The sequence below is a fragment of the Coregonus clupeaformis genome, chromosome 8 (assembly GCF_020615455.1).
Source record: "Coregonus clupeaformis isolate EN_2021a chromosome 8, ASM2061545v1, whole genome shotgun sequence".
NCBI lineage: Eukaryota > Metazoa > Chordata > Actinopteri > Salmoniformes > Salmonidae > Coregonus > Coregonus clupeaformis.
In genome coordinates, this window is record NC_059199.1 from 32,972,854 (window position 1) to 32,988,006 (window position 15,153).

The 15,153-nt window shown below is 37.7% G+C and overlaps 1 gene segment (V, D, J or C); it reads left to right on the forward strand.

Moving 5' to 3' along the window:
• The first annotated feature begins 9,736 nt into the window (after window positions 1-9,736).
• On the forward strand, window positions 9,737-14,043 carry LOC123491515. The segment is given in 7 exon segments: window positions 9,737-10,150; window positions 10,677-10,997; window positions 11,128-11,223; window positions 12,023-12,053; window positions 12,138-12,178; window positions 12,636-12,679; window positions 13,411-14,043. Coding segments are annotated over 7 exon segments (987 nt in total).
• Window positions 14,044-15,153: the final 1,110 nt, after the last annotated feature.

Here is a 15,153-nt window from a genome sequence, read left to right on the forward strand (position 1 = left end):
TCAACTGCTCTGGTACAATTATAAACGGAACACAAACCACATTTAGGACTACTCTGCTACTGAGTCTCACAGCTGTAGATCTCACATTATTTTCAGTAATGACAAAGGAGTAACACATTGTAAATGTATACTTATCTTTCTACTTTTCTATATGAAAATGTTATTACTCCACTTAAATTAGCCTATGTGTTTTAACTCCTCATTTGGAAACGGGTTGCATGTAATGTCTCATCATTGGCATACACTGAGTTTACAAAGCATTAAGGACACCTGCTCTTTCCATGACATAGACTGGCCAGGTGAATCCAGGTGAAAGCTATGATCCCTTATTGATGTCACTTGTTAAATCCACTTCAATCAGTGTAGATGAAGGGGAGGAGACAGATTAAAGAAGGATTTTTTCTTGAGACAATTGCGACATGGATTGTGTACGTGTACCATTCAGAGGGTGAATGGGCAAGACAAAATATTTAAGTGGCTTTGAACGGGGTATGGTAGTAGGTGCCAGGGCATCCGGTTTGTGTCAAGAACTGCAACACTGCTGGGTTTTTCACGCTCAACAGTTTTCCATGTGTATCAACACTAGTCCACCACCCAAAGGACATCCAGCCAACTTGACACAACTGTGGGAAGCATTGGAGTCAACATGGGCCAGCTTCCCTGTGGAACGCTTTCGCTTTCGGGGGGGAGGGGTAGTAGCTAGTTGTAATAGTAGCTAGTAGCTAGTTGTAGGTGAAATGTGAGATGCAATGATTCTACCAAGGTGTTTCCTTATGTTGTTATAGTCTGTGCGTACGCTGCTTTAAACAGACAATTGGACAGGAAACACAGGCCAATGCAGAGAAAACAGCCTTGTTTTTGATGAAACATCGTGTGGTTAGAGGTGGAGAGAGACTATGCGCTAACTCTGTGAGCTCCTTGGTAGACGACTGTACTTTTTTGCAAACACATACAAAATATGTGATGATTACTGAAATATCCATTATTAACCATTATACCATATTTGAATGTATACTGTACTTTACGTTCCATCTTTGAATTGTAATGCCTTGCTGTGTCCTTTAGGGGTGTATGATGTTGAATGTTGAGCATTTTTATCATTTTGGAGTTATGCCAACTACAGGAAATTGCATTATTTGAGTGTGTTGTACTGTATATCATATTGTTTAATGTGCCTAACAATTAATGCATGTATATCCAACTGCAATAAACAACTACTATGCATGTTTGTTTTTATTTGTAGCACTGCAGAGCTTCTCAGTCCATTGCTCTCTAACCCCCAAGGTGTGCACATTTTGGTTCTGGCCCAGCACTATTAACACATCCGATTCAACTCATCAAGAGTTGGGTGATTAGTGATTGGTCAAGTAGTTGAGTCAGGTATGTTAGTGCTAGGCCCTCTGGGTCCCACAGGAATGGGTTTAGATAGACTGTAGTACTGTGGTCAATACACAAACCAGCCTAATCCTTGTTACAAATATAAATCAGTTGGTTGTTTCGCAACTGCTTTTATAATTTTTTGTTTATTTTGTATTCATAAAAAAAACTGTTATACTTCCAAAAACAACATAATATCAGCATGAGCATAATATGGGTTGAGTTAATTTACTATCATTGAGATAGTCCATGAAAGTATTTATTAGAATTGACTCATTCAATGTTTTTAGCTAGACCTACGCAGGTGCAATTAGGCCTAGCAAAAAAAGTGATTTAGAAAGGAATCAAATAACATCACAATTAAAATGAATTGTTATCCTCTCATGCAGGACTTGTACTGAAAGAGCATCAGAAAGCAGAACATAAAGAATAAAAAGTAATAATTTGTTGAAAAATTAATGTGTGACGATGCACCTGTGAGACATCGCCACAAATCTTGTATCTGAAATACTCCATTAACCACTGCCCTGTGATGCATTTTTCTTCAACACCCCTGGAAATGAAATTATAGCAAATTAGAGAGAAGGGTATATATATATATATATATATATATATATATATATATATATATATATATATATATATATATATATATATATATATATATATATAATTTAGATTCAACAATCAGTTTTGTGTTTATTTTTTAAAGGTTTATATCATTATATTTTGTAATATACATTTTCGTTTTTTAGCACAAGATATTTTTCTATTTTAGTCAGCTTTGTGAATAAATATGAACATATAATATATTAAATTACCTGCCAAAATAATAACTTTAGAACCATTGTCAGTGTGCACCATTTTGGAGTGAACAGCCAAACAGTAGTACATGCCAGAGTCGCTCACTGTTGCTTTGGTGATTGTAGCAGAACATTGTTTGTCTTGTTTCCCTTCATCTGAAATGTTATCAACCTTAAAGTTTGTACTCCTGCTCAGTGTTCCAGTCCTGGGGTCCACTTTCATCCAACTCACAAACAAGCTGTAGGTGATAAGCTCACTCAAATGGCATTTCAAGGACACTGTATCACCAGCCTTCACCATCACCACCCCAGGTGTCTGGGTGATAATTGATGAGTGTGTACAATTAGCTGGAAACAAAAACATGGATTAGTGAACTGATACTTTTTAAATAGGTTTCGTAGTCATGAAGTAAAACATTGGACTGACTAATAAAAACAACTGCCAATGTTGATATTTGGAATAATATATGACCATTACATTTTTGTAAATTATTTTTTTTACAAAAGTGTGTACAATCATTCAAAATACAAATAGGTAAACTAAGACATCTCTTACCTGGAAGAGTACACCACAACAGCAAAAGAGAAGCACGCATCTTGACATGTCAGAGGATAAAATTGAATAAAAGCTTTTCAATAGTGCATCTACACCTAAGCTATTGTCTAGGTGCTGGAAATGTTTTTTTCTTTTAGACCCTCAACAGTTATTGACAAGAGAGTAAACTTTACACCAATGCTAAACATTTTCATAGAACATACAGGTATAGAACAAGAAGGCTCGCACACTGTTAAAGCTCACAATCACCGCTTTATTGACAACGTTTCGATCCGAAGAACATACAGGATCACAATAATTTTTTAGAAAGATTTTAACGTTGTTCCTATTATTTCTTTTAGAAACCTTTCAGGGCCAGACTAGTCCAATTGTTGGGAGTATTTTGACAGTGAGTCCAAAGTGTGTGCATTAGTCATGGTAGATAATCCTCAACACTTGACTAATTAAACTATGGTACTGAGGTTAACGGGTATTTCAGTGATTTACTTTTGTCAGTAGGTAATAAAAGTTTGCACTCAATTTGCTGAATAGAATACCCATGACAATGTCATATATTAGCTCAAACACACCTGCAAGAGTGCATTCCCTTTCAAGATAAATAGAATACTTTAATGACCTATCCTTTCAAAATCATGTTCATGGCAATTACATTTTTCTTCTCAAATGTCATGAAATAACACTTCAGCAGTTCCTGGTCTGAACAGGACAATTAGCAGACACTCTTATCCAGAGCAACTTACAGGAGCAATTAAGGCTAAGTGCCTTGCTCAAGGGCACGTTGACAGATTTTTCACCTCGTCAGCTCGGGGATTTGAACCAGCAACCTTTCAGTTACTGGCCCAACACTCTTAACCACTAGGCTACCTGTCTCTATGCCGACTACTGGTACTCTTTCTTAAAGGTATTTTAATGTTGACTTGCCTGGTGTTTGGTAGTGTATATGTCATTACTTTGTCACTTGTCTAATGAGGGCCTCAAAGTGTTTGTGAGAACAGACTCAGAGTCTCTCTCCACTTCTAACCACACAACCTCACTTCAAAAACAAGGCTCTGCTCTCTGCAAAGGCCTGTGTTTCCTGTCCACTTGTCTGTTTGAAGCAGGAAACACACTGACTATTACAACATTAAGAAATACCTCAATAGAACCATTGCATATCTTAATTACAATTACAAATACTAATAATTGACAGCTCTTTTCTTGGAAATGTAGCTGCTCCTTACATGTATTGCAGAAGAGCTAGTTCTTGATGTTAGGTCAATATGGAACATTAGTATATTCAACAAAAATAATGACTCACTTTTGCAGATCTACAGTAATTACCCAATCTGTTAATACTATTTACTGTGTTGAAAATGCAGTTTTAAGGACCACTGTGTCTGACAGGTTTTGTTCAATTCTTTGAATCAGTCTCTGGGGATTGGAGTTGAGAACATTTAGATTACAGTGATAATGCTGCTGGTTTCATATTTAAATTGTACTACCTACTATGCCCTGTAGGGTGCTTGACGTTTCCTCAAGGGTAGAGGTCTATAGGATGAGGCTAGCAGGAAATCTATGAATGAATCTCAATAATCTAAAGCACCCTCCTCTCCATGCCTCCTTTCCTTTATTTGCACTAATGTGAAAAGAACTGGACAGGTCAAATTATACTTCTGGTCGGCATCCACCATATTGCTTTCACTTATACTGTGTTTTTAGACCAGTGCAGATGAAAGAGAGGAGACATGGAGAGGAAGCCACTTCAGACTATTGAGACGCACCCTACACTGTACTCATCGATTTGACATTCCTGGGAAACGTGATCCTGCCAGGTTCTCATCAGCTATATCAGCGCCTCACCTCATGACAGGGTGTTGAGCCACACATACGTTGCAGTAATGTCTATGGCCAAATATGTAATCAAGACCGGAACATAGTCAATTCACTGTGCTACAAGTTTTAACAGGTTCTGGCATTCCGTAATAATGAGGTGACTGAAGGGAGAGGAAAAGCTGTTTGGCTGGCTGTTTTTTGGTTTCACTTGAAAAAATCAAACAGTATCTCTCTATCTCTCTCATAGTGAAACATAATTCTGATTTAAAATATAAGTGATGTCATTGTGGAAGCACATAACAAGCACTACAAAAAAAGTTAAAAATACTGGGACTGTGGTCAGCCTATTCCCCTTGAACATGAGACCAGCAGTTTGATACAACTCCCCCAAATCGCTGCACCATATCTCAACTATGAGACTTTGTCATTTAAGGACTCAAGACTATAAAAGCACAGACAGATTTTGTCAAATAATTGAAAGGTAGTTCTGAGACTTAAAGTCAAAACAGTTCAAGTTGCTCTTTTCAGACTTGTCAAGTAAACAATTTACATAAGGTGTCACAGACATTGACAAGAATTCTGTGATGTGACACAAACACACACACAGACAGACACACACACACACACAGGCTGACACACATAATGACAATATTACAACACAAAGGGCATGACTGTCTGAAAGTGAATTATGTGGAAGACTGTAAGAATGCACTGAATTGCCTGTGCCAGAGTGTTTCCTTCTCAAAATAATATCTGTACAGTATATGAGTAATTGTGTGTGTTTGTTTGTATTTTATGAAGTAGTTTGTATAAGTAACTTACTCCTACTGTACTTTCATTCATTCATAGTTTTTTATTTTTATCTTAAGCTCATTAAAGATAATTTGATCATTAATGCCTAATTTGACTATTGTTTAAAATAGTAGGTATACTGTAGGGTGTAGGCCATCCTTTAGTCTCCTGAACAGTGTCATTTAAACATAGGCCTAAACGTATCAACAATGAGTCATCGTGCCTGAGACATTGACAGATTTGCCAGCCCTCTTAAATCCACTTGATCCTGTGGCTTCGCAAATTTGGGGGTGGTGTCTGTTTTTTCTGGAAGACAGCAAGCAGGAGCGGCGAGAGAGCAGTATATTTTAAACTCTGAGTGGAGGACACACTCTTCCCCAGGGATACCAGCTTGTGAAACCAAACAGCTGCGCATTCTTGAGACACATTCAAAGTTTTACCATGGTATTCGATTATGACATTCATTCGTTTTTACAAGCATATTTTTAACAGAGGTGGGTGGTAGTACTAACAACGGTTTGGACCTGACAGTGTGGATCCAGTATCTAGGCTAGATTTAGGCCTGTCAAAACAGACAACCTGGTCTCATAGCATTTCGTATTATTCTGTATGTAAATCCGAGACACCCCATTTGTGACCGACCGCCTTGATTCGGTCTTATGTAGCAACATTTGAAATTGTGTTTTTTTACATTGGTTAAAAGCAGAGACACAGAACTACAAAAGGGTATATCATACACTGCATTTAAGGGAACAATGGGAAAGTAATTCTGCTTTGAAAGTTGATAAACTTGTTATCTCACTTTTGAGAAATTGGCTTTTGAATGTTGGCTTTTGAATGTTTCGTTTGGGTGTAGGGACTGATGAGAGCCTGAAGGTACGGAGGTGCCGTTCCCCTCACAGCTCCGTAGGCAAGCACCATGGTATTTTAATCAAACCATGGCATGGTTTGTGTAAGACCTATTGAAATCCGAAATCTATCATTTTTATTTATTTGTAATATGTGGATTGTTCTCCATCCACCCCTGATTCAGAATATACCATATTCATTGTCGTGCCATGCTTGGTTCAATAGCTATTGACCGAATAGTGTTAAAGGAGGGGGTCGCAGTTCCGGAGCGACCCACTAGGTGTCATCTTCCGACAACCTTAGGCACCTCCTTGCTCACTGTCGGGACTAATCATCATCCTATTGATGTCACCTTTGTCTATCGGTTCACCTGTGTATTTATGCCCTCACTTCCTTGTGTTCCCTTGCTCAGTTTTCTCTGCTAGTTTCTCTATGTCCTGCAGTACTACTCAGTGTCTGATCGGAGATCTATGTACAGGTACTTGAGAAGTGTTCTCCCTGTTTCGTTATTTGTTTCAGTATTAGGTAGCATTTCGTATTTTGGCTGTCAGACGGTTTTTGGAGACTTATTTGCTCCGCCTTTCTTTTATCGTGATAAGTCCGATATTGGTCTATAGCCTACACCTTATCTGGCATGGTAAATAAACGGTGCATGTTGCCATAACACATTATTCAATAGGCCTGCAAATTCAAGCAATTATTACAATCTAAAAGTAAATACCTACAGTTAAATACCCTGTTATTAATGTAGCGAAGTAGGCTGTTATTTTATATGTTCATAATTTGTCTTTGATAGGCTATAAGTCATGGCAGTGTCTTCCGACTGTCTGCGACTCGAGAGTCAAGGTAAATGGTGGCCTAACCCGCGTGCGTAAATGTTTAGCAAAAGAGGGCGTGCTAATTATAAGTCCAAATGTTTTTTTTCTTTTAATCAAATTCCTAACTACATTACATTTTAGTCATTTAGCAGACGCTCTTATCCAGAGCGACTTACAGTTAGTGAACACATTTTTTTTTTTTTATACTGGCCCCCCGTGGGAATCAAACCCACAACCCTGGCGTTGCAAACGCCATGCTCTATCAACTGAGCTACATCCCTGCCGGCCATTCCCTCCCCTACTCTGGGCCAATTGTGCGCCGCCCATGAGTCTCCCGGTCGCGGCCGGCTGCGACAGAGCCTGGATTCGAACCAGGATCTTTAGTGGCACATTTAGCACTGCGATGCAGTGCCTTAGACCACTGCGCCACTCAGGAGCACAAGGAGCACAAGAAGCATCTCTGTGAATGTTATGGGAACATTATTGGAGTGCACAGTTACGCATCAGATTTAGTTTAGCTTATTCATTCGACAATTTTTTTAAACAAGCACACATAAAACTTCAAAAAATCCATACATGCACATTAGTAAAATAATCGAGGATAACACAATAAAGTCTGGGTCTTATTTCCATTGTGGTCCTCTTGATCATTCATACATCCGTCAAACACTGCATTAAAGACGATGCAAAATATTACCTCTTGAAAGCCACTAACTCATGCTGACATTTTTCACAAAGACTGAGATTTGTTATTTTTTTTCGCATGACTGCAGCATCAACGCATTTAGCTCATTCACCATGCCCCCTTTTCCTTTACCATGAAGACAAAATGCTCCCGTACACCTATTTTCAGTTTTACTTTTCAGTTTTAGCCTAAAACATTTGATTGTAATTTTATCAAACCCCTTTGGCGATTTCCAGACATATGTTCACACTGACATGTTCAGCAATGTCTGCATTGTCATGCACACATCTCAGTTTCCATGAGCTTGGTGGTCTAGAAACCATAATGGTAAACAGGTAGTTTGTGTAGGCGCCGAGTCTAGCAATTTTTTCCTCGCTCGGTTGCAACGTCGCTTGCGCCCTTTGTGATTAGATCAAGGCAAGCAACGTTAGAATAAATGGCAGGAGTTTACGAACATAAGCATAAACACAGCTGAATATACTGTCACTCTGGCCATTCGATCTGTATGTAGCTCTTAGTTTTTTGGAATAATAGGCTAGGCCTATTCAAAACAATGTTGTTTTTCCCCCCACTTGAATATGAACTATTTAGTGTGATCAAATTAAACACTGCAATTGTTGTTTTGTTATATAAGACAAAAATAAGCATTATGAAACACGTAACTGTCAGTATTTGAATGTAGGCTATCTAATGTTTCTCTTAACCTTTTTGTTCTACTTTTTTCTTTATTCCCTTCTGTAAATAAAACAGCCTATAATGCAAGTTTGGCATGAGCTTTGGCTTGGAATCCGTCATTAGTTGCATGCAGAGCCATAAATAAAGATCATTATATTAAGTTCAGATAATTAAGCAATGTTAACGATTATAATAAAACATTATTACTATTATTATTATTATTATTATTTAACAATACTATATAGGCATGACGTTTTTAGTGATGCATTGTTTAATAACGATGATTATCGATAAGATAAAAATGATAATGATGAAATAGCCTACCATAGCCTAATATTAATATTGAATTAAGCCAATGTCAAATAAAATTCAGAAAAGGTGGTCTTGGCCTACACAACTTTACAGAAAACTAGGCCTATAATATTTTCTTACAGAGTGAATTATGTTTAACGCCTTTGTTCAAAATGATGTATTTTCATGTGGGGTTATAGATAGGTCGGTGCAATCTTCTCAACATCGCATTCAGTCGAAAAACATGTTTTGTTGCTATCTTTGCTGGAATATGACCTATAATTTCTTGCTCACAGTTTGTTATAACGCAGGACTTTTCATGTGTTCATTTCCGGTGAGATGTTGTAACGGCGGTCTCGCTTTTTGAGATGTAGGCTAGGCCTATGGGCAAGAAATCTTCATCTCGTAAAGGTGGCTCAACGGACTCAAAGAGATGATGCCCTTCAAATTTCGTGAAACTAAAATGCCAGGCACCGTGCTACTTCTGCTGTGCTGGAGCTATGTCTTGAAAGGCAAGTATGACGCTATATTCTGCACACGTTGACAATGTGTCGATAATTAATTTAGAAAATGTAGCTACATTCAGCGCTAACTCATGATGACAGTGAGGGCTTTAGACTGTGTTTCATCATTACTCTGAATAGGCCAACATTAATTTATTTCAAGACATATCCACAGTATTCTAGTAGGCCTTAAGTTATAACTTTTTCATAAACTTACTTGTATGTGAGATGAAACAGTGATCTGAAATACAGTATGTGATTACATCTATAACCTGGCTATGTAGTTTTGTTCATGTTATAATCAAGCAATTTCTAGATAATTAACATCTTAGGTTAGACAAAGCAGGCCTATAAGATCCAATTTCGAAATATTTTTACAAGTGGACAGAGATTAAGCTTTTTTCGCGGCAGGTGATGTAGCTCAGTTGGTAGAGCATGGCGTTTGCAACGCCAGGGTTGTGGGTTCGATAAAATAATGTATGCACTAACTGTAAGTCGCTCTGGATAAGAGCGTCTGCTAAATGACTAAAATGTAAATGTGAATGTATCCATGCTTGGTATATTCATGTTCAGAAAAACCAACATTTGAAAATGCACCAAACATGCTAAACAGGAATGAGATGAAATGTGTGTTATATTCTTGTTATTCCTAATTCTGTTTTTAGCTACACAAACATCAATTATCACCCAGACACCTGGGGTGGTGATGGTGAAGGCTGGTGATACAGTGACCTTGAAATGCCATTTGAGTGAGCTTAGGACCTACTGCTTCTCTGTGAGTTGGACAAAAGTGGACCCCAGGACTGGAACACAGTGCTTGAGTACAAACTTAAAGGTTGATAACATTTCAGATGAAGGGAATTGGGACAAACAATGTTCTGCTACAATCACCAATGCAAAAGTGAGCGACTCTGGCATGTACTACTGTTTGGCGGTCCACTCCCAAATGGTGCACACTGGCAATGGTTCTAAAGTTATTATTTTGGCAGGTAATTTAATGTCTTGTATGTTCATATTTATTCACAAAGCTGACTAAAACAGAAAAATATATTGTGCTAAAAAACGAAAATGTATATAACAAAATATAATGATATAAACCTTTAAAAAATAAACACAAAACTGATTGTTAAATCTAAATTAAACTATATATATATATATATATATGTGTGTGCAAAGCTGTCACCAAGGCAAAGAGTGGCTATTTGAAGAATGTCAAATATAAAATATATTTGTAATTTGTTGAACACTTCTTTGGTTACTACATGATTATTTGTGTTATTTCATAGTTTTGATGTCTTCACTGTTATTCTACAATGTAGAAAATAGTAAAAATAAAGGAAAACCCTTGAATCAGTAGGTGTCCAAACTTTTGACTGGTAGTATATATATATTTCTTTGATCATAAATCCAGTCATTGTTTTATTTAATTTTAAATAACCACTTTACCAGGAAGATAACCAAGTTGGTAATTCTTAATAATGTAATTGTTTAAAATTATGACCATTTTGTCCTTAGAAAGAGTGAGGGAAGGGAACAGTGCTGAAGCCCCAACCATCCAAATCGTCTCTTCGCCAGAGGTTGACGGCTTCTTCATCCCTCTCCTGTGTTTGGTGTTGGAAGTGGTCCCGTCTCAGGTCCGTGTGTTCTGGCTCATAGACGGGAGAGAAGAGAGTGGACTCACTGACTCCACCTGGACAAACAACAGTGATTCAGCCACAGAGTTCACTAGGAACCAGATTCTGGTCCAGGCAGAGGAGTGGGACAGACGAGCAGAGTTTACATGTGTGGTGGAGTTTGAGGGGCAAAATATCACCAAAACACTGCTGCAGCGCAATGGTAATTGTATTAGACCCAGATTTACTAAGCGTTTGCACCTGTTCTTCCAGTAAGGGATTTAACACTTAAAACAAAGATAAAACATTAAACTATCTTTATTTAGACTTCTTTGTCTTTATTTTCACCATAGATTCCAATGCCATGTGCACAATGCTGATGTATGGGACCTCTGCAGCTGCTCTCCTCACCATAATAGTTGCCGTCACTATCGCTGTGTGTCTGCACCGTGGTAATATCAAATCAATCAATAATGGGCCAATACTGTATGAAACAAACAACACATTATCTTGTGGAAGACAATTTATACCATTGTACTCAGCAAAGGATGTTATGACCATTTGTAATTTAGGGGACACATGCCCCATCAATTTGATACATTTGTAGGATATAAATGTACAAGATGTAGTCTTTTTATAACTTACTAGTGCCCCCTCCAAAACATTAAGGGCATGTTGTGATGCCTATGGTCATTGGTAGTCGTGTAGGTAAGCCAGTTCAGTGATCAGACCTATATGGGTAAAGGTTTTAGTTTTTTTACACCATAAAATAGGTGGCCAAATGTGTGAGTAAAGACTTTATTCCATTAGGCTGTTTTCTGAGCAAATTGAATAAAAAAAGGATTTCGTAGGCCTATATTTTCTCTTGCACAGGAGTGTTGAGAATTGAAATCTGTTTAATTCTTCCCTTTGTTCGTCTATCCCCTCTTTCATACAAGGTAGGCTCTCTGTAGTGGTTATAGAGACCTTTATGGCAAGTGTCTGCTACATTTAGACAGTTTATTTCAACATTGATAAAGAATAACTAAGTAGAAAAATCGGAGAAACCGAGTAGTACCAGCCACAGTCACGAATTACATTGGTTATCTTGATTCACTCTACACAAGAATGTTAGAAATAAGAATGTCAGAAATCTGTAATTGTAGTAGTTCTTGCTTAGTTGTACTTACAGTTAGTGAGTGCATACATTTTCCATACTGGCCCCCCGTGGGATATTAAATGTGGTATTTCTATTGCTTTTTCCTATAGGGCATCCCGTGTTTATTAATGCAGATGGAAGGTTTGTGTCTGACATTCAATCTAAAATTGGATTATAGAAAAGCCTGTGATTGCTTGAGTGTGAAATACTCTGTTTTAATTTCAGACAAAGAGGCACATGCACTGAGAACAGACAGGATCAATCTGGTAATAAAAATTATATATTGTTAAATTGTTAGGATTGATACAATACAACAGCCGTCTATTTTAGAAGGATTTTAAGATGGCGTTTATCAACTTGGAGGTATTTAATGGCGGAAATGTTTTAGCATTTTCATTATCTCTTTAACTATTCAGTTGAAATAGATTGAATGAATGAGCTTTAATTAAATATAATTTGTTCCCCAAATTGTGAATTAGGTATTTTGACATTTTATAGGGGACTATGTTTTACATTTCAGCGTGAGAGATGAGATCAAAATAAATCATAGAGAAATACATTGTGTACCATTGTAGCACTTTCAGACACCATTAGTTTTCACAGCATCTCTTGATGAAGTATGCAGGTTTGGTTGATTGAAGGATTCCAAGTATTTTTGAAGTAGCCTGTCAGGGGATGTCATGGCTGCATTGGTGTTTATGTTCTGACTTGTGACGTTTGCAGGGAGACGTGGAGAAGCAAGAAAGGCAGTTAGATCATCCGTCTCGGTAAGGAGCTATTGTATTTGGGTTAAACTATAATTTTAGGTCGCGTAAATGTTTTTTATGTTGCGTAATTTTATAATCCATTGCAATGCTATCAGATTTTCTCAGGTAGTAAAGGTGGTGGAAGAAATAGTTATTCTCCATTTCGGCCCAATTTAACTATCGGGGCTGGTTTACTGGGAATAGATTAAGCCAATAGTCCTTGACTAAAAAACATTTTATATGGAGATTTTCCATTGAACATGGTTTTTAATTCAGAATTAGGCTAATATTTATTTCTGTAAATGGGCCTATAGTGTATTAATGTTGAAAAAACACGAAAGTTATGATCCGAACATACTGCTCTGAAATGTCTTGTACTGGTGTATTACTGGTTAAGTACAGTGTAATTACAGTACTTGTTTGTGTAAATACACATTGACATTTGTATATGGATTATATTTGTAAACAAACTCAAATGAATTGAGGCTAATCTACCCTCATCCCTAGAATGATTGTTTTAGATTACTCAATTATCTCCATTGTGAATGTATTGATTGAGATTGACTGACGTGATATAATTTCTATAGTATGAATAGTCACAAATGAGAGCCTGGTTTACATTTGCAGTATTGCTGCCTCAATTCAGTCCTCATAAAGTATTAAAGCATTTTTGTATACTTGAATATAAAGCAACAACTATACCTATTTCTGAACCCTTGAGAATTAACTCCCTGGTGTTGATCGTTCCACAGGAGGTCCAGTATGCGACTTTGGACCATATACATTTTGGGAGACTCACAAATACAGTTCTCCAATCAGATTTTGACAAAGAAATTGCATAAGAGTTCCATGTATTTGTTCATGATGTAGATGCTTATAAACTGCCACTGATAAAAAAAAATAGATTATTATGTATGTATTTGTGTATAAAGCAAGAGCCAGTGTCCGCAATTGCAAAGTGCCCCAGAGCCAATGGTGCGGCACAGAGCTCTTTCTTTTATATTGGAATTCAACTGTGGAATAGCCTTCCATTAGCCATTAAGCTGGCCCAGTCCAAAAAGGTTTTCAGAGGTCAGGTTAGAGCCCTTCCATCAGAAAAAGTGTACAGGCCTACATAGGAAAATGACTGAAATAGTCTTGAATTTTGTATTGATTATGTATTTATTATGGTGGAGGCTAGTTAGCTGCCTATCATAGGCCCATGTCACAGGAGGTTGGTGACACCTTAATTGGGGAGGATGGGCTCGTGGTATTGGCTGGAGTGGAATGAATGAAATGGTATCAAATACATCAAACACATGGTTTGATGCCATTCCATTTGATCCTATGTGTTCTTACGCTATTGTGTGTCATCCTCTGGGATTCTTTGTACTTTTAAAACTGTAAGAATTGTATTATCCAAAATAAAATCAATCAATATGACTTGTAAATTGATGTATTTTGTTTTTCTTTGATTTCATTTTATTACCTCTTTCATTACCTCTTATCTAATTTACAATTTTCCTGGAAGTCTTGGTGCCAACCATGCCTCTGTTTTTGAACATATATCTAAACTTGGTGGTGTCTGTGCCTATGTTTGTGTTGCTTCACAGTCCCCGCTGTTCCATAAGGTGTATTTCTATCTGTTTTTTAATCTAATTTTACTGCCATGTAGTCATGGCTCTATGTAGTACTGTGCGCCTCCCATAGCCTGTTCTGGACTTGGGGACTGTGAAGAGACCTCTTGTGGCATGTCTTGTAGGGTATGCATGGGTGTCCGAGCTGTGCGCCAGTAGTTCAAACAGACAGCTCGGTGCACTCCACATGTCAATACCTCTCATAAATACAAGTAGTGATGAAGTCAATCTCTCCTCCACTTTGAGCCAGGAGAGATTGACATGCATATTATTAATGTTAGCTCTCTGTGTACATCCAAGGGCCAGCCGTGCTGCCCTGTTCTGAGCCAATTGCAATTTTCCTAAGTCCCTTTTTATGGCACCTGACCACACGACTGAACAGTAGTCCAGGTGCGACAAAACTAGGGCTGGTAGGACCTGCCTTGTTGATAGTGCTGTTAAGAAGGCAGAGCAGCACTTTATTATGGAGAGACTTCTTCCCAATCTTAGCTACTGTTGTATCAATATGTTTTGACAGTTTACAATCCAGGGTTACTCCAAGCAGTTTAGTCAACTCAACAGTTTAGTTACCACATTATTTATTACAAGATTTTGTTAAAGTTTAGGGTTTAGTGAATGATTTGTCCCAAATACAATGCTTTTAGTTTTAGAAATATTTAGGACTAACTTATTCCTTGCCACCCACTCTGAAACTGATTGCAGCTCTTTGTTAAGTGTTGCAATCATTTCAGTCGCTGTAGTAGTTGTGTCACACCCTGGCTCTGGGGACTCTATATGTTGAGCCAGGGTGTGTAAATTCTATATGTTTATGTTCTGTGTGGGAGTTCTAGTTGTGGTATTTCTATGTTGGCCAGAGTGGCTCCCAATCAGAGGCAACGA